At 38.8% G+C, this 21821-nt stretch overlaps 1 protein-coding gene across 2 annotated transcripts in view; it reads left to right on the forward strand.

Moving 5' to 3' along the window:
* The first annotated feature begins 740 nt into the window (after window positions 1–740).
* Window positions 741–21821, forward strand: part of BTBD9 (BTB domain containing 9) — a 135608-nt gene continuing 114527 nt past the window's right edge. The window contains exons 1-7 of one of the 2 annotated variants that reach the window (XM_075089142.1): window positions 741–913; window positions 3841–4007; window positions 10568–10778; window positions 11865–12228; window positions 13856–14120; window positions 16355–16574; window positions 20410–20529. In XM_075089142.1, coding sequence (XP_074945243.1) covers window positions 3926–4007; window positions 10568–10778; window positions 11865–12228; window positions 13856–14120; window positions 16355–16574; window positions 20410–20529 — 1262 coding nt within the window. In that variant the 5' untranslated portion in view covers window positions 741–913; window positions 3841–3925. The remainder of the gene's footprint in view (window positions 914–3840; window positions 4008–10567; window positions 10779–11864; window positions 12229–13855; window positions 14121–16354; window positions 16575–20409; window positions 20530–21821) is intronic. The other variant, XM_075089143.1, reaches the window with a different exon arrangement.

The following is a 21821-nucleotide window of genomic DNA, read 5'->3' on the forward strand; positions in this document are numbered from 1 at the left end:
AAACCGTAGGAGGAGCAGCTAAAGTCACTTGGTTTGTTCAGCCTGGTGCCATCACGGTCTGCAGCTTCCTCAGAAGGGGAGGAGGAGGGGCAGGTGCTGATCTCTTCTCTCTGGAGACCAATGACAGGACCCAAGGGAACGGAAGGGAGATGTGCCAGGGGAGGTTTAGTTTGGATATTAGGAAAAGGTTCTTCACCCAGAGGGTGGTGGAGCACTGGAACAGGCTCCCCAGGGAGGCAGTCATGGCACCAAGCCTGGCAATATTCAAGAAGCACTAGGACAACGCCCTCAGAGCTATGGTGTGAGTTGTCCTGTGCAGGGAGAGGAGTTGGACTTGATGATCCTTGTGGGTCCTTTCCAGCTCAGGACATGCTATGATTCTATGATAAATGAAGCACAGCACTGAATAGCATGTAGCACCTTGCCATTTGGAGGGGTAGAGCTTAATGCAGAACAGTAAAAATTAACCAAACGGTTCTCCTTAGGCAGGCAGAGGTTCTCATCACTCAGGACAGAACACGCGCGGACCGGCGAGTGACTGGCCAGCACAACATCACGCTTAAGCAAAGGACTCATGTATTTTGAACGAGGCCGAGTGCCCCCGCAGAGGAGCGCGGCGGGGAAGCTTCAACACTCTTACACCGGCCGGGCGTTCCGGCGCCCCGGCTCCCTGAACGGGTGCCCGCTTCTGCCCCGCCCCGGCCCCGCGGGGGCCGCCTCGCTCTGCGGCCGGAAGAGGAACCCCGCCGCCGCGCGAACGGAACGACGGGGGCCGAGGCGAGCCGTTCCCGCCAGTGGTCGCTCACGTCAGCGCGCGGGAGGACGGCTGCTGTTGCTAAGTGACGTCAGCGCGCCGGTTGACGTAGCGACAGCGGCGGGTCGGGGGGTGGAGGCCTTGTCGGCGGCGGGGCCGGTGAGTCCCGGGGGAGGGTCGTGGTGGGTGCGCGGCGGCCGCGCCCCCCTCTGCGGGCGCGGTTCGTGACGACCGGGCGGCGGCCGGGGCATCCCCTGCGGTGGGTCCGCCGCTCCTGGGCGGGCCGGCGTGCTGCCGCCGGCGGTGGCTCCCAGCGGGCGCGGGCAGGTCCTCCCAGGAGCGGGCCGAGGGAGTGCCGCCCGCCCGCGCGGAGCAGCCGGCCTCGCGGGACGGAGGGGACGGAGGGGTTCACCTGAGGCGCCGTTTCGTGGCAGGGGAGGGGTCGGCCCCCAGCGCGCCGGCCTCCCCGGCGCCTCCAGGCTCTGAGGGCGGCGGCCCGGCCTCCCCGGGTGCGACCTTGGGCGGACCGCCGGCTCTCGGCCTCCCCTCCTCCGCGGGGCGCCGCCCCGCCACCCCCTGTCGCCCCCTTCGCCTGCGCTTTGCGAGACCCTCTTGGGGCCTTTTTTTTTTCTTTTAAATATTAGTTCAATGTTTTGACCCTTCGATAGCACACGCAGTGTTTTCACGGGTTCTTCTGACGTCTTAGTGCTTAACTACTCTCGCAAGTTATGCACTGCCGTGTTTCACTGAAGATACTTTTGACTTAGAAGAAGCTGTCATGTTACCAGACTCTAAAACAAACAAATCACTTGATGATAACTTGTTAGCAATGTGCCTGTCATCTTGCTTGCCCAGCAATGCTCTTTGCTCACGTTACTTTTAAAGCACAGCCCACAGACTTCTCCCGAAGCCCTGTGCCGGGGTCACTTAATTTCTTATGTGTTTTAAAATTTAATTTGAGCCTACTCACGATGCAGGTGTATTTGGGATGTCTTTTGTTACAAATCTGTAAAGCAGGTGCTTGAAGTGTAGTGTTCTGTTGGGGTCTGTTCACTCATGTTTAAAAAAAATGCGTTTTCATAAATGGTTTTTGAATACACTTAGATAATACAAGCCAATGTGATAACATGGTACTTGCAGGATTTGTAATTATGTAAATGTTTACATAATATATGTTATTCTCTAAACCCAGGAGATCTTTGTCAAATACCTATTTTCAGTTTGCTGGGTGGAGGTGTGGTTACTTTCCAGTTCATAAGACTGCCTGAAAATATTTTTTCTTCCTTCTCCTCCCTTGCTCCCTTAAACATATACTTTAAAGAGGTGAGAGTGTTTCTTATGGGAGAATTCATAGATCAAAGTCTCATCTGTTTAGCAAATTAAATACAGTTTATTTTTCCTGCTGGCAGGTATGATGGGAAGAATAACAATAATTTATACTTGTTGAGAGAGGCTCATTACGTTGGTTATGTATTTCAATAAATGAAGCCTCTATATTTCTGTATTTCTTCACCCTACTGTTTTGTTTTGTTTTCCTGTTTGTTAAACTAAAGGCTTGCACAGGAGGAAGATCTGCAACTGCCTGAAGTATTGTAAGAAAAAAAGAGCCCAAATGAAAAAAAAACAAACCAAAAAACCGCCAACACCTTTAGCTAGCAAAGACACTTAGAGAACTTTGAGTGTGTTTTGGATTTGTGGGGACTAAAATGTGTGTGATGCAGTTTGTACAGAGCTGGTTTAATTAGGATGCTTCTGGGAAGACGGTGTTCTCAGGGACATTGATGCTGAAGCAAAAATGTCAGGATGAAATTTTTGTAGCTTGTAATGAACAAATGAATGGCAATATATTACCATCAGCTAAATCCAGTTGGCGGCCAGTCACAGGTGGTGTTCCCCAGGGCTCAGTTTTGGGGCCAGTTCAGTTTAATATCTTTATCAATGATCTGGATGAGAGGATCGAGTGCGCCCTCGGTAAGTTTGCAGATGACATTAAATTGGGCAGGAGTGTGGATCTGCTAAAGGGTAGGAAGGCTCTGCAGAGGGACGTAGACAGGCTGGATCAGTGGGCTGAGGCCAATTGCATGGGGTTTAACAAGGCCGAGTGCCGGGTCCTGCACTTGAGTCAGAACAACACTACAGGCTTGGGGAAGAGTGGCTGGAAAGCTGAGCAGCGAAGAAGGACCTGGGGGTGCTGGTTGACAGCCAGCTGAACATGAGCCGGCTGTGTGCCCAGGTGGCCAAGAAGGCCAATAGCATCCTGGCTTGTATCAGGAATAGTGTGGCCAGCAGGAGCAGGGAGGTGACAGTGCCCCTGTACTCGGCACTGGTGAGGCCGCACCTCGAGTACTGTGTGCAGTTTTGGGCCCCTCACTACAAGAAGGACATTGAGGTGCTGGAGCGTGTCCAGAGAAGGGCAACAAAGTTGGTGAAGGGTCAACAGAACAAGTCTTATGAGGAGCGGCTGAGGGAGCTGGGGTTGTTTAGCCTGGAGAAGAGGAGGCTGAGGGGAGACCTTATTGCTCTCTACAACTACCTGAAAGGAGGTTGCAGTGAGGTGGGTGTTGGTCTCTTCTCCCAAGTCAGTAGTGATAGAACGAGAGGAAGCGGCTTCAAGCTGTGTCAGGGGAGGTTTAGGTTGGATATTAGGAAGAATTTCTTCACTGAAAGAGTGGTCAGGAACTGGAACAGGCTGCCCAGAGAGGTGGTGGAGTCACCATCTGTGGAGGTATTTAAAAGATGTGTAGGCATGGGACCTCAGGGTATGGTTTAGGAAGCATGGTAGTGTGGGTTGACGGTTGGACTTGATGATCCTAGAGGTGTTTTCCAACCTTAATAATTCTATGATTCTATGATCTTTTTTTGATGGTTAAAAAAAATGAATGGTCAAAATGAAATTGATGGCTCAAAACCAATAAATTCTAATGCTATGTTCTAACTTTGTTAGAAGTTTTCCCATAGAATGGAGGGATTTTTCAAAACTTCATTTCCACAAAAAATTTTAACTGAGAAATATGCATCTCTCTCACTTTTGCTATAGACTACGTGTCCCCCGTTTCTGATGATGTATATTTCATGCATTGTTTCAGGAAATGGTACAGGTGTTGCTGTGCAGCTGGATGTTGCTGAATAGCGTTTCTATGAGCTTGGTGTTCAATCTGTCCATTGTTCAGAATGGCAAAGAACCCTAATTTTCAGGAAGCTGGCCATCTGCCTACAGGCTACGTCCAGTGTAGATCTTCAGACAGCTTTACTGGTGAGTGGACCAATGTATGTTCTTGAGATTTTAACTTAAGGGTTGAGTTGTATGCCAGTTCAACCAGGTTGTATCAAGTGCATTAATACCTATTTTATTTGTGTGTTATTATATAATCTGCACTTAGTCTGTTGTTGTAGCTAAATTTATTCCTGCTCTTCTATCTGAGGAATAAGTCTCTCAGCAGAACACAAAACGTTAGCACTACAGCGCTGTTGTGCTTTAGCCCCAGCCAGCAACTAAGCAACACGCAGTGGCTTGCTCACTTCCCCCCAGTGAGATGGGGGAGAGAGTTGGAAGAGCAAAAGTGAGGAAACTCATGGGTTGAGATAAGAACAATTTAGGAGGGAAAGCAAAAGCCACATGTGCAAGAAAGGCAAAACAAGGAATTCATTTGCTACTTCCCATGGGCAGGCAGGTGTTCAGCCATCTGCAGGAAAGCAGGGCTCCATCACACATAACAGTTACTTGGGAAGACAAATGCCGTAATTCTGAAGGTCCCCTCTTTCTGGTCTGGAATATCCCTTTGGTCAGGTGGAGCCAGCTGTCCCAGCTGTGCTCCCTCCCAGCTTCTTGTGCCCAACCCAGCCTACTCACTGGTGGGGTGGGGTGAGAAGCAGAAAGGGCCTTGACTCTGTAAGCACTGCTCAGCAGGATTTAAAGCATCCCTGTGTTATCAAAACTATTTCCAGCACAAATCCAAAACACAGCCCCACACTAGCTTCTATGAAAAATATTAACTCTATACCAGCCGAAACCAGCTCAAGTACTTAAGTAACGGCAGTGTATTTGCAGATGAGCAGTGCATAATTTTCCATATGCTCTAAGTCAAAACTTTTTTGTTACTAAATTGCTTAGAATGCTGTCACTGAATGGTGTGGTTATTTACCGTTAATCGGAGTTAACATCTGCTTTTCTTTCTCTGTGGCTATAAATTCATACTGCATTGATTATATTATTATTGAATACTAAGTAGGTCCAGTCAGTTCCTCGGGCATGCAGATATTAATACGGTGTCGAGAAAATTTTTTTCTCAATGTTACTAAGTAGGTACAAGTGGGATTGCTCATATGAAAATCAATGTGATTTACATCTTTTATGTATTTCAGATTTGTAGTTTTTGTGTAGTGTCATGGATAATTTTTTTCTTTCTGTAATATTATGACTTAGATGTGAGAGAATTTCTGTGAAATAGCATGAAGCTATGTTAATGAAATGCTTAATCAGGAAAGTTAAGGACACTTGAGAATTAGTGAATTGATGGTGTTGAAAAATACAGGATGACCTTATGCTTAAGGATTATCTTGAGCAAAATGTTGTTTTCTTCTGAGTGCTTTTCTTAAGCTAGAGAGGCATTCATATAAGTGCAGTATCTTTTTCTCTTAAAGCATTTCAAGGCCATTTCAACACTTTTTCTCTCTGGTGCCTCAGATTACAGAGAGTGGCTTCATTCTTCTGGGTGTGATTACGGAAAACCTCAGGACTGTATAGAACAAAGATTTTTTTACATTATTAGATAACTTTTATGGGAGTAAAAGGGTGAAAAATATAGGAAATTAATGTTGGAAAACAAGTATTTCATTCTTTGGAGCATTATTTGGCTTGTGCTTCAGTGCTGAATTGCATTTTTTCTGGTACTGCTGGAACAGAGTAAATAAATGATATTTGTAACTAAATTCTAAATATTAATGCTTCTAGCGGGTTTTTTTTTTAGCCTTGATTTAAAATGAAAAACAATAAGAATGCCCCCAAACAGTTTTGTTTAAACATTATTGCATGGGTAAATCCTCTCAACTGTTGTGAAATTGAAAGAAACCATGACCAAAAATTTATATACAGCTCTAGTTTTTTGGATTTGTGTCAAACTACAGAACTGCTTCTTTTACTGTTAGTGCTTGTGAGTGCTTTACATGAGTAAACATAAAATCCTTCACAAACTTAAGTAACTTCAGTCTGAACAGTTGTATTATTAGAACATGTATTTTTTTCCCTTTCTGTTACAATTTTCACTCATAGTCAACTTTGTGATTGTTATTTTGAAGTACAAAGGAGCTTCTGCAGTGAGGGTTCTGACAGAATCGAAGTATTTACTTGGGCTATGATCTGTGTATGTTGAAATAGTTACTAAAAATTCCTGTTTCCTGAGATATTAGCTTATTGTACCAGAATTTATGAGAAAAAAGATATTTTAGTACAGAAAGACATGTATATACATTTAAAAAATCCAAACAATATGATTTGAAACAATGGCATGTTTGTACAATAGTGTTTCTGTCACACCTACCACGTTTTGTGAGTCTATGGTAATAGAAATTGTAATTAAAATAATATTTTGCTGGAATTTATTTAAAGCATAGCAAAATATTTTATGAAGTAATGAATTACAAAAAATGGAAATACTACTCAAATCCTTTCCAGTCGACTGAGAACTGATTCCTATTTCTATAGAAAATAGCAGTGTAAGAGAATTATATTTAGAAAATTCCATTTTTGTAATTCTGACAAAATCTGTATTATCTTTATAGGTACAAACTAGATGATGGAGGAATTAAGTGTTTCAAGGGTATGAAATTGTTCGCTCAGTGTTTATAATCCAGACTTATTTAAGAAAATTTTTAATTCTGGTAGTACTCTGTTTACTTGCATTTATTCCTAAAGTCTCAATAGGGTTATCAGTTACATAAACATTTTTCACTTATTTTATATTTTAAAAAATTTCCCAATTATTAATGAACAATTTCTTAGATTCCTTTTTCTGTGCCTGGTGTAAAAACATTTGTTCCGTGTTTAATTGGAACAACACTGCTTTTTCAGAGGACTCTCTAGTGATAGCCCAAATGAGGGGGGAAGTGACCAAGTACCCATCTTTATTGCAGCTCTGGTCTGAGAGTTGTGTAGTAAAGATGTCATTGGGGTTTTGCTGTTGTTGCTGCATTTTCTAGATCACATTTTTGTATGCTGTAATACAGATTACTTACTAAACAGAAATCTAGTAAGCTGAAAACTGGGGGGCGGGGTTGTGTTGTTGTTTTTCTAGCCATGACACATTGTGTAATAGTGCATATTGCCTTCGGTAGTAAATACTAGGCCGTGTTTTTCACATGCTCACAGTTGAAGATGGCCACCAAGAAGCCTGTCTTCTGGTGGGGTCTTGGACAGAAGTCATCTGTAGGCCTTCTGACTTAACAGATGCCTTCTGAGATTGTTTCAGTTTTAATGGCACCTCAAAATCACTGAGGAGACTGTTTTACTTTATTTCTACGGCATAAGCAAAGCTGCAGCAGCTGACTCCTGCAGCGGTTAATTAGCTCTGAATACCTCCTGGAAATAGGTTATGGTGCTAGCAAGATGTTTGTAAATGGCTTGGCCTTTTGATCTGAAATTTGTTAAATGCTCTTCTTTGACCGCCAGGAAGAGTAAAACCAATATTCTCTGAAAGGGGTGACATAGTTTGATGACAGAAGATACCAGAGGGATCTTCAAGAAGGTTTTGCCAAGCTCCTGGCAGCATTTGTCTTTTCTTTTTTTTTTTTTTTTTTTTTATCATGACCAATGCTTTGAGTTGCAACTAGAAGAATACATGTTTAGCTGTACAGGGAAGTTGTGAGCTCATAGCAACTTGCCACAATGAAAGCAGTATATTACTTTTTACTTCCTTAAACGAGGAACGTGCAGATTGCTTCAAGGGTTGTCTGAATTTGTACCATTAATTAATCCAGTCTGGGAAGATCAGAAGTCATGCATCGTTTGGTTCCATGTTTTGAAGGCAGGACTCCTATCACGGGGCTGCTGTATATGGAAAATCCACAATACACATAAAATTTGCGTTGGAAATACATAGTAGTAAACAAATAAATGAGTTTGCTTCTTCCATATACTAGCATTACCCACAGAAAGCATGTAAGGCATGTATGTGGTTTTCATAAGGTTACCAGTTTCCAGCACTTCATGTCATTCCAGCATCTGAAAGGCTCCTCAGCCAGAGGCTTATAGCCACCATTTGAGTCCTGTATTCGCCATGATCAGCATGCACTTGTTTGGAACTGGCAATTTAGAATAGTACGTTGTACCAACAATTTGGAGAGCGTTAAACGTCAAAACGAGTTTGTCTTGCAGCTTACACAGAGGGATTTCTAAATTTCTACTTCCATCGCTTGCTGTAGTTCAGAGTCTTGATGTTTATAAGGACTGGCATCATTGGCTTGTTAGCAAGTCTCCCCAGTTCAGACTTTGCCCCATTCTGTACGCTGATTGTTGTTTAGAGAGAGGTTTATGTCCCTTTGAGAGGAAAGTGTGCTTTTGATTTTATTTGTTTTTTTAACCTGAAATGGAAACAATTTTCCCTTGAACTTTTCACCCTATTGGCATATGATAACATCAGCAGCTACTGGAAGCAAAGTTAGTGTGTACTGATGGCTTTCCCTTATCTTCACCACTTCTATAGTTTCTCAGACCTGTTCTTAGTTTTTAGAGATAAGAGTGGATGAAGGTAACAACTAAGTGGAATATAGAAAAAGTGGAATTAAAAGCAGATTTTAAAACCAAAATGTGCCCGTACTAGTACATGTGTGAAGTATCATAAATGAACTTCCTTAATCAATCAAAATCAGAACTAGCAGAAGAGAGATAGTACAGAGTTGCTTGGTGATGTGCATGTAACTTGTATGTAATTGGGTTGCCTGACTATTGTGAATGAAGATCAACATCAGCAATTATAGACTTGTGAGGTGCAAGAGTCTGGAAGGAGCATCGAGGCTTCAGATTTGCAGCTGAGTAACAAATACATCCTTTTGTCTGCTCCTTTGGTGCAATAAAAGGTTTTATATTTTGAGGACATTTCAATTTTACTAGTCTCTATAAACTCTCAAAAATTATGTTGTGATTGATAATATTGCTAGTATAAATAGATGCAACTGGACTGATGGGAGTTAAGTTAACCTTGTTTCTTACAAAGTAAATGTTACTGGAAGTGTATGTCGCATAAATTTGTTCAGTGCAGAGTTGTCTTAGCTACTTGGAAATTAACTAGTGCCAATGGAAGAAACAGTCTGTTGTTATGAAAACCCATACATATTAATTTACTGTTGTGTCAGGATGGAAGAATGACTGTACAGTCTTCTGTGTTCCCATGGTTAGGCTGCTTCCAGTATCTCGGCTAGTATTGTTGGTTCCACGCTGTAACGGCTATATGGGCACACAGCTTCTAATTCAAGTAGCAGAGACAGCCTGAGGAGCGCTGGGTTTGTGTTCCCATTTGTGCTGTGATCTGTATCATCAGTTAGGTATGCTGTATACTTCTCAAATCTGATTTTCCCTTTCTGTCATTTCTTCTAGTTTATTTTAAAGTTCTTTGGGATCACGTTTCTACAGCACCTTGATTTTGGGTTAAGCGCTTACAGTTGTTACAGAGGTGCAAATAATACTTAATGCCCTGTGCATGTGTTTTTCTTTTCTTTGCTGGGGTAGGAGTGAGTGGAAACAGACATGTATTTTCTCATAATACTTTTAAAATATAGCTTAAAAATGCAATCATGTCAGGAATATTTCACTTGAGAGATTAATGTGTTAGCTGTGTGCAGGGTGTGGCTTCATAATTTTCCTGCTTCTTGTGGTACATCATCTTTCTTCAGCACTAAGTATGTGCCCATTTTGAAAAGCGGCTAGTCATTAGAGCACGGGAAGTGTCTCTGAAAACATGGATGGTTATTATCTGAAATAGCCAACCTCTCTTTATTTAAAAGTAAACTGGAGTGTCACAATAGAAGCTGATTTAAGACCTGATTGTCCTGTGGATGCTCTTGCCACTGAAACTACAGAAAGCCTCTGTTGCTGAAATAAACCAAAACCAGCAAAACTAAAACCTCTTGTGAATTCAGAAGTAACAAAATAATGCCACAGAAGATATGACTAATGCATTAATCTATATTATACATTAGTGGAAAGTCTCCTGCTTTTATGACTGAGTAGTATTAGGGGGTTTATTTCCTTAAATATATGGGCAAAAAAGAAGGCACCAAGAAAACTGAGTGGAAAGGGTAGGAAAATAGAATTGTACATTGTAAAGTTTTGGTCTTGACAGACCTTGTTATTTGTTAAAGGTTATCCTGATTGTTTATTTTCTCCCAGTTCTGGAAAGTTGATCAGAATTCTTCAAAAACACTGGCATTTTTACTCGTCACTGATTTTAATAGAGACTTGGGAGTTAAGACTATGCGTCATCGGTCACATTATTATGTCTTTATAATTTATGTGCATTTTAATTAATGTAAAATTGCTTTCTAATGGTAATTTTGTTTAAAATTGTTTAATTTATAATTTCTTTCATTGGAAACTTTTTTATTTTAAGTAAATAGATTGACAGAACAGCAAGGCTAGAATTGTTGATGCAAGCTGCATCAAGTCCTTTTGTAAATGAACTTGAATAGAAAACCTTGGTTTCATTTTTCTTGTAATATATGGTAACTTACACTGGTCGCTTTTTTTGTAATTGCAGCTTGATCTTTGGTGCTTTTTAATATTTGTGCCCTTTACAATACTGGTTGTTTTCTTTTTCCCTTTAGGCTACCAATATCACCATTCCTCCAAGATGAGTAACAGCCATCCGCTTCGTCCTTACGCAGCTGTGGGTGAGATCGACCACGTTCACATTCTGTCAGAGCATATTGGTGCTCTAATGAATGGGGAAGAATATAGTGACGTTACCTTTATTGTAGAAAAGAAACGTTTTCCGGCACACAGAGTGATCCTGGCTGCTAGGTGCCATTATTTCAGGTGAAGTATAGCTTTTTGTCAGGCTCACAGGAAATTTTCATGCAGATAAGATAAACATTGTTTTCCTATGAACTTTTCAGGGTATAATCATCTGTCCATTGAGCGTGACCTTTTCTGTGTGAATGTTTCCCAGCACATCAAATCGTTGTGTCCAAATATAAAAAGATAAATACCATGTCATGATGTTATTCTTTTGACCTTCATTAAATTGGGTTTTGAAGGTAGTTTCACAAATTCAAGAGAAAGATAACTTCAGAACAGGAAAGCTCTGCTGTAAAATTGTTTTGATTTCTCAGAGTATGGCTGGTGTGCTTCTATGGAATATACTCAGAAAGTTTAATTTTGACATGTTGGAACTGAGTACTTAAAGAGGTCGACTGATACAGGTTAGAATACACATATTTTAAAACTAGGAGTAATACTACTCCAGCTCTTTTAAGAGCTGGGCATTTTTCACTCTAAATGTAATTAATAGAACTTCCTGATAATCCTCTTCCAGTTAATTTTGTCAGAGGGATAAGCTAATAACTAAAGTAATGTGTGAATGCAAATTGTGTTCAAACTGTCTATCATATTTTGAAAAATAATTGTGAGTACTTTCATTTTTCTCAAGATTCAGGATTTCATTGGAGGTGCCGTGTGCTGGGTTTAGAGGAAGGAATAGAGGATCCAAGAACACTGCAGTTAGCTAATCTGCCACTCATAGTGGCAAACTATTTGTTTCACTTCTTCACTTTCTGAAAATTTTTCATTATTTATTTTTCTTACTGTTGGCACTATATTTAAAAAAAAAAGGGTATGAGAATCATATCTCAATTTCTGCTTTGCAAGGTATTGTTCAAAGTAGAGATGGAACAACTGTGTAGGATAAAACCATGATGCATTAGAATATTATTCTTGTGCAGGTGCTTTCAGAGCAGAGCTGTGCTTTAAATGCGAAGTATAAAGGTTTTTCTTTTGTGGATTCTTAAACCATATCCCATTTGTATTCCCCTTGCTGTAAATAGTCCTTTATTAGTTTCTCTTTCTACTTTTTGCCTGGTTTTTGTCAGGGTATAAATTTCTCAAATTTTGTCTTCCTTATAGAGCATTATTGTATGGTGGAATGAGAGAATCGCAGCCTGAAGCAGAAATTCCTCTTCAGGACACCACTGTAGAAGCATTTACCATGCTGCTGAAATATATTTACACTGGTCGTGCTACACTACGAGATGAGAAAGAGGAGGTTCTCCTAGACTTCCTAAGCCTAGCACATAAATACGGCTTCCCAGAACTGGAGGATTCGACGTCTGAGTATCTTTGCACAATACTTAATATTCAGAATGTCTGTATGACATTTGATGTTGCCAGTCTTTATTCCCTTCCCAAATTAACTTGTATGTGCTGTATGTTCATGGATAGAAATGCCCAAGAGGTGCTCTCCAGCGAAGGCTTCCTATCACTTTCTAAGGTATACATTCTGTTTGCCCTTTTTTCCCCCGGAATGTTAATTTTAATCTGTATTCAACTTCATGATAAAATACTAATGGGGGCACCAAATAAAAGTTTATAGGTTAGTTAACAGGTATAATTTTATACTAGTGAAACTCTGACAGTTGGAAACGATCAAGCCAAGCTGAACCGAAAATCACAGTGATCTGTTCTGAATTGGGTATTTCATTTTGATCAGTCAGTATAGCTAAATATAGTAAATCTGATGGAGTATTCTAAAAGGTGGGAGCAGGCAAACTAATCTTAATTTTGTTTTTAATCTGTTCTTGAAATAATATCATTTGGCTTCTGACTGCTGCCCAGGGGATATAAAGTAAAGATTTGAAAATAGCAGAAGATACTCCATTCTATTAATTTCTTGATATACACTGCCTCATTTTTCTACTGCATAAGCTAAAGCATTCTGGAGGTTGCTGTGATTTATATTGCTGACTGTCATCGTGTTCTGAAATTGCATAATAGGGTGGTGGTGTAGGGTGATTTGGGTTTTTTGCGTGTTGGTTTTGATGTTGTTGTTAGATGCATAAATGTGCCCAAGTCAGGCTGCTCTGCGACATTGAACTTTTCCACTTATTCTGGAGTGGTCTTTGAGCTGGTCATAATAGTGATAGAGTGTTTTCAAGTGGTGTTCACATGAAGCATTTTGAATGAATGATGGTTTTGTTATTTTTTTTTAAAGTGTTCTTAGTGGAAAAGCTCTGATGGGTCTATTCTTTGAGCACATTCTGCTCCACTGACCAACTTACTAGTTGTGTAGGGGGAAAAGAAAAAGTTTTTTTCCCTCTTCTGTACTCTCTAACATGCAGTTCATTAAATCTGAGCTCTGAGAGCACGTTATCAATAACGAAACTGGCAAATATTGTTCATCAGGCAGTGCATACTTTATGATATCTCCAGCATAGCCAGTCCTGCTATATATGAGAGACTTATCCTTTTCTTAGGCGAACTCCTAATTATTCTGCTAGCTAAGTGAAAATCAAAAAGCTGTTAAATTATTTTTGTTCTCATTTTGCCATCAGTGGATTTTCTTCGTGAATAAGAGCCACTGAACTTTTTACATGCTAATTCTAAGTTGGTACCAAAAGTGAGAGAGAAATGGCAGGGGGTGGGGGGAGGAACCCCAAATAGATAGAAGTGGTTTAAAAAGGTGGTTCCAAGCCACACTTCATTTTTCTTATTGGCATTCTTACACCAGCCTAGCTTTAAAGGAATGCTTTGAACTATACTACTAAATCCCCAAACTACTTCTTATATTGCAAAGGAAATTCGAAGTAGTAACTGGAATTAAATTTATTTGAATAATTCTCTACATTTCAATTCTGACTTATTTCTACTAGTGTGTGTGTAATATCACCTATTATTTACACAATGGATTCTATAATTCTTGCATAAGTAACTAAAGATACAGTTTCACGTAGTCATTCCTTTGGAGATTATTTTTGATAATGACAAGTTAAAATAACCATTAATTTTTGTCTTAATTTCCTTTTTTCCCCTTTTTTAAAAAAAAAACCGCCCACAAATGTTTAATTTTATTTCTATTTATTGGGGTTTTGTGTTGTTTTTTTTTTTTTCTCCTCTTCCAGGCTGCTCTTCTAAGTATTGTCCTGAGGGACTCATTTGCAGCTCCTGAGAAGGACATTTTCCAAGCTTTGATGAATTGGTGTAAACATAACCCCAAGGAAAACCATGCTGAAATCATGCAAGCAGTACGTTTGCCACTAATGAGTCTAACAGAGCTACTAAATGTTGTAAGACCTTCTGGATTGTTGTCACCTGATGCCATCCTTGATGCCATTAAGATTCGTTCCGAGAGTCGGGACATGGACCTCAACTACAGGGGCATGTTAAGTAAGTATCAGGTTTTTTGGTTTTTTTTCCCCATTTAGTGACTGTAGTTGTCTGGAGGATGTGGTTAATTTGTGTTTTGAGCTTTTATCTATCATTATGTATTTTAGAAGGCTTACATAATGAAGTATCTTGTTATGTACTGTTCTTGCCACTTCTATTTCTCCAGTAATATTAGTCAGTGTATTTTCTTGCTTTGGATCTCAGATATTGGTCAAACACAAATGCTGTAATAGAAGTGCATTTTCTTAGGGGAAGTATTTTAATAGAAAAAACTTCGCAAAACCCATTAAAAATCAAAATGCATTGGCTGTGGGATATATGACATGTAAATGCTTTTATGTTGATGGTGACTTTTCTACTTCTTGAAGGTTTTCATCTTTTATCCACTGCTTTTGATTTTTCTCTTACTCTTTACATGCTTGCCCAAATAGTATAAACAAATCTTCCAAAATTTTATTAATGGAAGCCTAAAAAGTGAGAGAACCCTTTTGTTTGACTTTAGCCTGTGCTCTCTGTTAATTCAACAAGAATATCTAACACTGAGCCTTAGGAAGATATTATTTTGCTGATGTGTGATTTATAGAGTATTTGCCCCACAGCAAAGAACAGTTATATGTTCTTTGAGAGCCTTCACTGTAGTCTGTCAGTCATGTATGATGAGCCCTGAAAAGAACTACTTTCTCAGAACTGCATCTCCCCTTTGTTCTCTCTTAGTAGTTACGGATATTAATATTTAAACATATAAGTTTAATATTATGATATTGTAAAAGTCTAATGCAAGACATTCTGTTGACAGTGCAGTAGATAAATTTGAAAAAGTGAAAAGGTGTTTTCTGAGTTCTCTTTTGCATTTTTATGTCTCAATAATAATATGCTCCTAATCTCAAATTTTCTAGCTTTGTCAAAATCACAGCTTTTTAGGGAACTGAATTTCTGTGTTGTTTTAGTACTAGGTCAGGCTCTTGAGACTTTTTATGTTTGTTGAAACATTGATGACTGCTTGCAATTTTATAGTTGTGCATTTGATGTTTTTATGCAGTAGTACTACGATACAGTTAAAATTTTACCACTTCAGATCCTGTTCTTTAAATGTGAAACTTAACATCCTGGTAAAATTCATACTTTTCTTGCCAACCTGCCTGAGAATTTCAGGGGCAGCTTTTATTCAGTTAGCTTTCAGATTATGTTTTACAGAGTGTCTCCTCAAACAAAACTGCTAAAAATGTCTTTTTTACAGGGTGGTTTGTCAAGGTATTGTTTTGTAGCTGGAGTTAGGGATCGTTATCCCCAGTTATCTTGACGGAAGATCTGTTCCTAGGACATAACAGCTTTATTAACATGAAATGGTGGCATAAAAAACTTACTTTACCAAGTTGGTTCAAAGCCCAAGTAGCCAAAAGTTTCCCATTTCACTCGGGTTCATTTAGCTTTGCAGAGTACTGGAAGCTTGTATAGCTATCAAAATAGCTTGTATAGCTGTACCACTGTATATACTACTCTGCAAATTCATGATGCATCCACATCTTGAATATTTTATGTGATTTTTAGTTTCCTTCCACTTTAAACAAAAAACCCCAGTTAAAATTAGAATAAAAAATGGGAAAGAAAAGGTAAAAAAAATATTAAAGATATAGTTGAGAGGTTGATCACAAGGAGACACTAAATAGACCAAAACTTTAAAACCAGAGGAAGGTGATGATTGAATGAGGAAGGTGCCATAGAATTCTGTAAAATCACAATGGGAACTGAGAATATAGATACTACATACTAGGAAATTATCACTACTTATTATTACCATAAAGACCTAGGGGGCATCAAATGAAATGCAAGAAGCCAAATTTCTAAAATGCCTCTCTGTACTTTTGTTTTTCCTTGAGCATGTGTTTGTGGCCAAGAAAGGATACTGGCAATATGTCTTTGTTCTGCCCTAGTCATAGAATCATAGAATGCTTTGGGTTGGAAGGGACCCTTAGAGGTCATCTAGTCCAGCCCCCCTGCAGTGAGCAGGGACATCTTCAACTAGACCAGGTTGCTCAGAGCCCCATCCAACCTGGCCTTGAACGTTTCTAGGGATGGCACATCTACCACTTCTCTGGTCAACCTGCTCCAGTGTTTCACCACCCACATTGTAAAAAATTTCTTCCTTACATCCAGTCTGAAATCTAATACAGTTGATGTTCCTTATTTGCAGTATGAGCATGTAAAAATTAGCAGTTATTTCTTTTTCTTCTTAGTACCAGGGGAAAATATTGCAACAATGAAGTATGGAGCGCAGGTTGTAAAAGGGGAGCTGAAGTCTGCTTTGTTAGATGGGGACACTCAGAACTATGACTTGGATCATGGCTTCTCTCGACACCCGATCGATGATGACTGCCGTTCTGGAATTGAAATTAAACTAGGCCAGCCATCAATAATCAACCACATACGAATACTCCTGTGGGACAGAGATAGTCGGTAGGTGCCAAGTTGACACAAAAAGGGAAGGTAATGCATTTTGTATTGGTTGTAATACATCAATGCAAAACATTCATTTAATATTTTACAGAAATGGCATGATACAGTGTTGGAGATGACAATGACAAGTTTTATTTGAAAAAACCCAGTTTTTTAAATGCACTCTGGTTGTTTATACACCAGACCCTATTTTGTGATACTAATCTACCTCATAGTATTTCAGTGTGTCTTCATGAAATAATTTATATTACTAAAGAAAGTTTACATCATTTAAATGGTTTTGGTTTCTATTTGCCACTTAGTCCTCAACTGCTTTTCTGTTTGAAAAACAATATTCTACTTTTTTGCATAAAGCATATTTCTACATAATTACATTCCAAACGTTGAAAGAATGTTCAGATTCTTTGAATATATCAAAATTGTTAAGAAATAACTCACTTTGACAATAATTCAGAGACAGTAAATTTTATTTAGAGTGTGAATTACTGACTAACTACAGTAGTTATTAGAAGCTACTTCATGGTGAGACTGGTGAAGTATGAACTATCATGGATGCCTTAGCCAATTTATGCTCAGCTACTTTAGATTGTTATGGAATGCATGAAAGATCAATTTATGCATATTTGAACAATTGAGTGGCTGCTTAAGTAGGAAAATTGCACGGTTCTTTTTATCTGACAAATTGAAAATATTAATCTTAACTTGCCATGACAAGGATTTTACAATTTAGTAGACAGCTCCTGCAGGTATTCGTAAGCAATTTTCTATTAAAAATAATAAACCAAGCTACTTATACTTTTAACACATTATTACCTTTCTGATAAAAGATTAATTTTCTATTACTTCCAGAGTAACAGTTTAGAGATGCAAAACAGTTGCATTTTGTTTTCTTAACTAAGCTGTGTTATTTTAGAACAGGGTGTACTAATGTTATATTGTTTTTTAATTTTTGTAAATTAAATTATATGAAAAACATGAGTTACAGGTATTAATAGTTCAAAACAAACTGCATGCATTCTTAGCTATGTAATTGTTTCAAGTAAGTTCACCTGATTTCAGTTCAATGGAAATTTATGCTTCTCCTCTATTCCTTTTGGAAAGATTGAAAAGTAAAACTTTGAAGGTACAAGAAACTACTTCATACAATATTATACTACCTGCCCCGGAAGATCAACTAAATTTATAAACCAATTACCAACCAATTTTCTAAAATTTGAAAAAGTATTAGACGCATATTAATAATGAGTTCTCTAGCAATGTTTAGAGAGCTTGTAACTGGTAAAATACCCCTCCTCCAGCTGCATAAATCAGCGGCTCCTGAAACTCAGGGAAAAACCCTTCTCCTTGGGACAACTTATTAAAAAATTACCTGTTGCTTGGTGTCCTATGCCCTTCCTCTGAAATTTGTAGAACAAACCATTGCTGATAACAGAGTATTAGACAAGGTGAACCTCTGCTCTAGAGTTTTTTGTCCTCATAAAATACTGAGGGTACAGTGGTTTAGGATCTAGTTTCTCTGCATCCTGACTTTTTTGTTTTTCTGTGGAAAGTTTGCTATTGGACTTTCTTTTGTTTCTTATCAGGTACAGCACCTGAATTGTCAGGTTTTTTCCCCCCAGTAGCTCAACTGTCTAGGATAAATGGAAAAGGAAGCATTTGAGTACTTTGTCCAGCTGTGGGCTCCTCAGTATAAGATACTGACATACTGGAGTGTGTTCAGCAGGACACCAAGATGATGAGAGCTTGAGCACATGATGTACAAGGAGAGGCTGAGAGAACTTGCTGTTTTAAGAGGAGAAAGCTTAGAAGGGGGAACTTACTGATGTCTTTGCTGTTTAACGAAAGAATATAAAGAATACAGGGCCAGACTTCTCTTACATATGTGTGCTGAGAGGGCAAAGAGCAGTGTACACAAGCAACAAGATAAATTCCTATTCAATATTAGGAAAAGAATTTATAATGGAGTAGTTGAACTTTGGAAGAGTTTGCCCACAGAGGTTATGGATATCAGTCCTTGAAGGTGTGCAGAACTTTACCAGCCAAGAACTTAAGGAATGTCTTCTAAGATTGTCCTCGCTTTTTTAAGAGATCCTTTCCAACCTATGTACTCTTTTACTCTAAGAATTTCTAGCCACTTATCTGCATCTTTCTCGTGGGATACATAATGATGTCTTTTGGAGTCATTATTCTAGCAACTGTACGAGCACACAGTGGCTCTTGTTGAACATCTTTTTAAACAACTAGTTCATTTTAACTGTCTCTGTGAAACTCTGGTCTATTGGATATATTTATATAGATAATGTAAATACAAACTAACAGGTGTGTTTTGCACCTCTAGTTTACAGGTGTTATTAACAGATGAATCTTAGATGTAAAAGTGCTAAGGAGACTGGCTGTCCAGATTAAGTCTGCAAAACAGATGCTCTCCTTAAGAAAAATGAAAGGCATAATGTCATCTATGATAATGGAACTGTATTTTTAAGATCATTTTTCTTTACTTGGTACCTTCAGAAACAAATAAAAAAATAGCACCTTGCATATTGGTTACACATTTACATTAGTCTAGCGACGGGGATGTGAGAATCCCTAAATTCTCACCACATGGAGGACAGACAGTCAGTAACTTTTGGTTCCAAACTGTTCAAACTCTAAAATGCTGGAGCTTATTTCAGTCAAATATGCATAAGTCTGGTAATAATATTGTTGCTAAAGCACAGTGTATTTCTATGGGTTGTGAATATTACACTTGTGGTTGGTGTGAATGTGAAAGATGATTATGAATTGACATCTTAAAGACTCTACCTAAGTGCATAAATTGGTATTAATAGTGTTACCTAACATTTTAAAAATTTTTAAACAATACCACTTTAGACATCTACCCTTCTCAGTCCTTGGTGAAAAATTGGAAATATTAACAAAGGCATTAATGTTTAAGAAAAGATGTCTCTGTAGAACTCTGGAAAAGCAACTCTTCTTTTAGAAATCAGTGTGAAAGGAGGATAATTGCTAAAATGGTGCTGTTGAAATGGCTGGGAATGTTGCAGACTAGTATGTTAAGAGAGAGAAAATATTCTGAAACATGTATTTCATGTTGTGCTGATCCCCAAGTGGAGTTTCTAAGTATCACTGTTGTAGGTATAATATGGAAATAGCTGTGGCTTTTCAGTCTTAGTTTGAGTTTGCTTTCTTCTAACAGCAAACTATAAGCTAAATGTACTTGATAAGTAAGAAAAAGACAAGGATTATGTTGGTGATTTTTTTTATTTTTGATGAGGTAATTTTGGGGTGTGTAAGTAATGACAGGCTCAACAATGTATCATAAACAACTGAGAGGGTCAGGAGTGAAGATCAACATCAGTGAGAAAATGAGCATAAAGTAAATTTGCTTTGTTCAAGTCAAGGGTTTGAATTTGCATTTTTGATTTGCTAACTTTTTAATTTTTTTTGTTGATATAGTGATAGAAATAATAATTGTATCACTGGTGTTTCAGATTTATTCCACATGGAAGAAATACAAGTGATTATTTCTAATACTGAGTTGAAAGTCTCCATTGCATTATTTGAGGCACAATGGTCTCACCTAATTACTGCAGATTGTGAGTGTTAGGATGTTTTAAGTCATTCTGAAAACGTGTCTTAACATAACTGCATGTGAATTTATTTTCAAAGCTAGTTTGAAAATAGGTATCTCTTTTAGATATCTTAGATACACGTCTGTGGGGAGGGACAAATCGCCTTCTTTTCAGCACAACTGAAAATCCAGAAAAAAGTGTAAAATTTAATACCTAAGGTGTGGCTGCTTGTATTCTAACCAGTGGTTTTTGGCAATCCATAGGTCTTATTCCTACTACATTGAGGTGTCCATGGATGAGTTAGACTGGATTCGGGTTATCGATCACTCTAAATACCTTTGTCGGTCCTGGCAGAACCTGTATTTTCCTGCCCGTGTCTGCAGGTTAGTTCATCAATGTAATGTTGCGTGGCTATCATTAAATAACGTAGAGATCAGAATACGTTGCTGGATTTTGCTACTGCATTATGTATTTCTGATAATATATGATATATACAACCTTCATCAACTATCTTAAAAAATTTGTCTATCTTGGTGGATGCTTTTTTAATATAAATATAGGTGATAAATTGCAGGCATTGTTTTGAAAACTGGTGATTTCATCTCTAGCTGTGTATCTCTTCTTTCTGTCTCTCTTTTTTTCTTTTTTTTTTGTGTCATACTCCCTTTTCCTCTTGCAGCTGATGTGGGTTTTTCACTCAGTAGTAAATAACATTCCTTGACTGCCAAAATATTTAAAATGTGTTTACATATTTGCTGTAAAACTTGGAAATGAATGTATTTTTATGTATTTTCTGCTCTTGCATTGAAAGAGTGTTTTAAACAGTTGTGAAAGAACGAAGGGGGGGAGTTAGGACTAAGGAGGTTTGAGCAATGCTCAAGTGTGTAAACCGAAGCAGCTAGGTGGGTTTAATCATGATTAAGCTGATGATGTCTTTTTACTGAAGGTGCTGGGAATTCTGGAAAAAGTGTATGACCACACCGAATCTCTCTTATCCAAAAAGTGACTTGAGCTCATTGATAGAGAGGCCACAGTCTGTAGATTCCAGAGGTGTTATCATGAGGTTTTGGGTCATAGGTCCCAAAGAGGAAATGACCTGTATTGTAATAATTATTCTGTAGACACAAACTTTTTAATCAGCACAGCAACTCTTGGAATCCCCAGGGAGAGGAAGTGCATTTTCCCCCAAAAAATGACCTCTGTGATCTTTACTGCTCTGCAGCTTGGGATTGCTGGCAAACAGTTGCAGTCTATGGGGAAAGGGTCTGGAGGGTCACTTGTGTGTCTCTCGTCAGATATCTCTTTCTTAGCCTTCCTGTCCATTTAGTAAGTTCATACTGAATGTAACTGACTTGCAATTAATTTTTCCTGTTACAAACCAATGCATTCTCACCTTTTCCCTTTTACTGTTTCTCCTTTTACTGTTTTCTCTTTAGGAAATGGTTGGCGGTGTCCCCTAGTTTGTGTGTGTATCTGATAAATTTTTGCCTAAAGGTGTCTCTGATAAATCATATAGCAATGATGAAATGCCTCGTGGAGTTTATAGGCATTTTACTTTTCCTGGGGATATTTTTGTGTGTGTGTGTGACCTTCAGTTGGTACAAATTGGACAAATTGTTAGTAAGCACAGCTTTTTTTGCTTCCATCATGTTAGCAAGAAGATTTCAAGAGATCT

This window comes from Phalacrocorax aristotelis, chromosome 3 (assembly GCF_949628215.1).
Source record: "Phalacrocorax aristotelis chromosome 3, bGulAri2.1, whole genome shotgun sequence".
Classification (NCBI taxonomy): domain Eukaryota; kingdom Metazoa; phylum Chordata; class Aves; order Suliformes; family Phalacrocoracidae; genus Phalacrocorax; species Phalacrocorax aristotelis.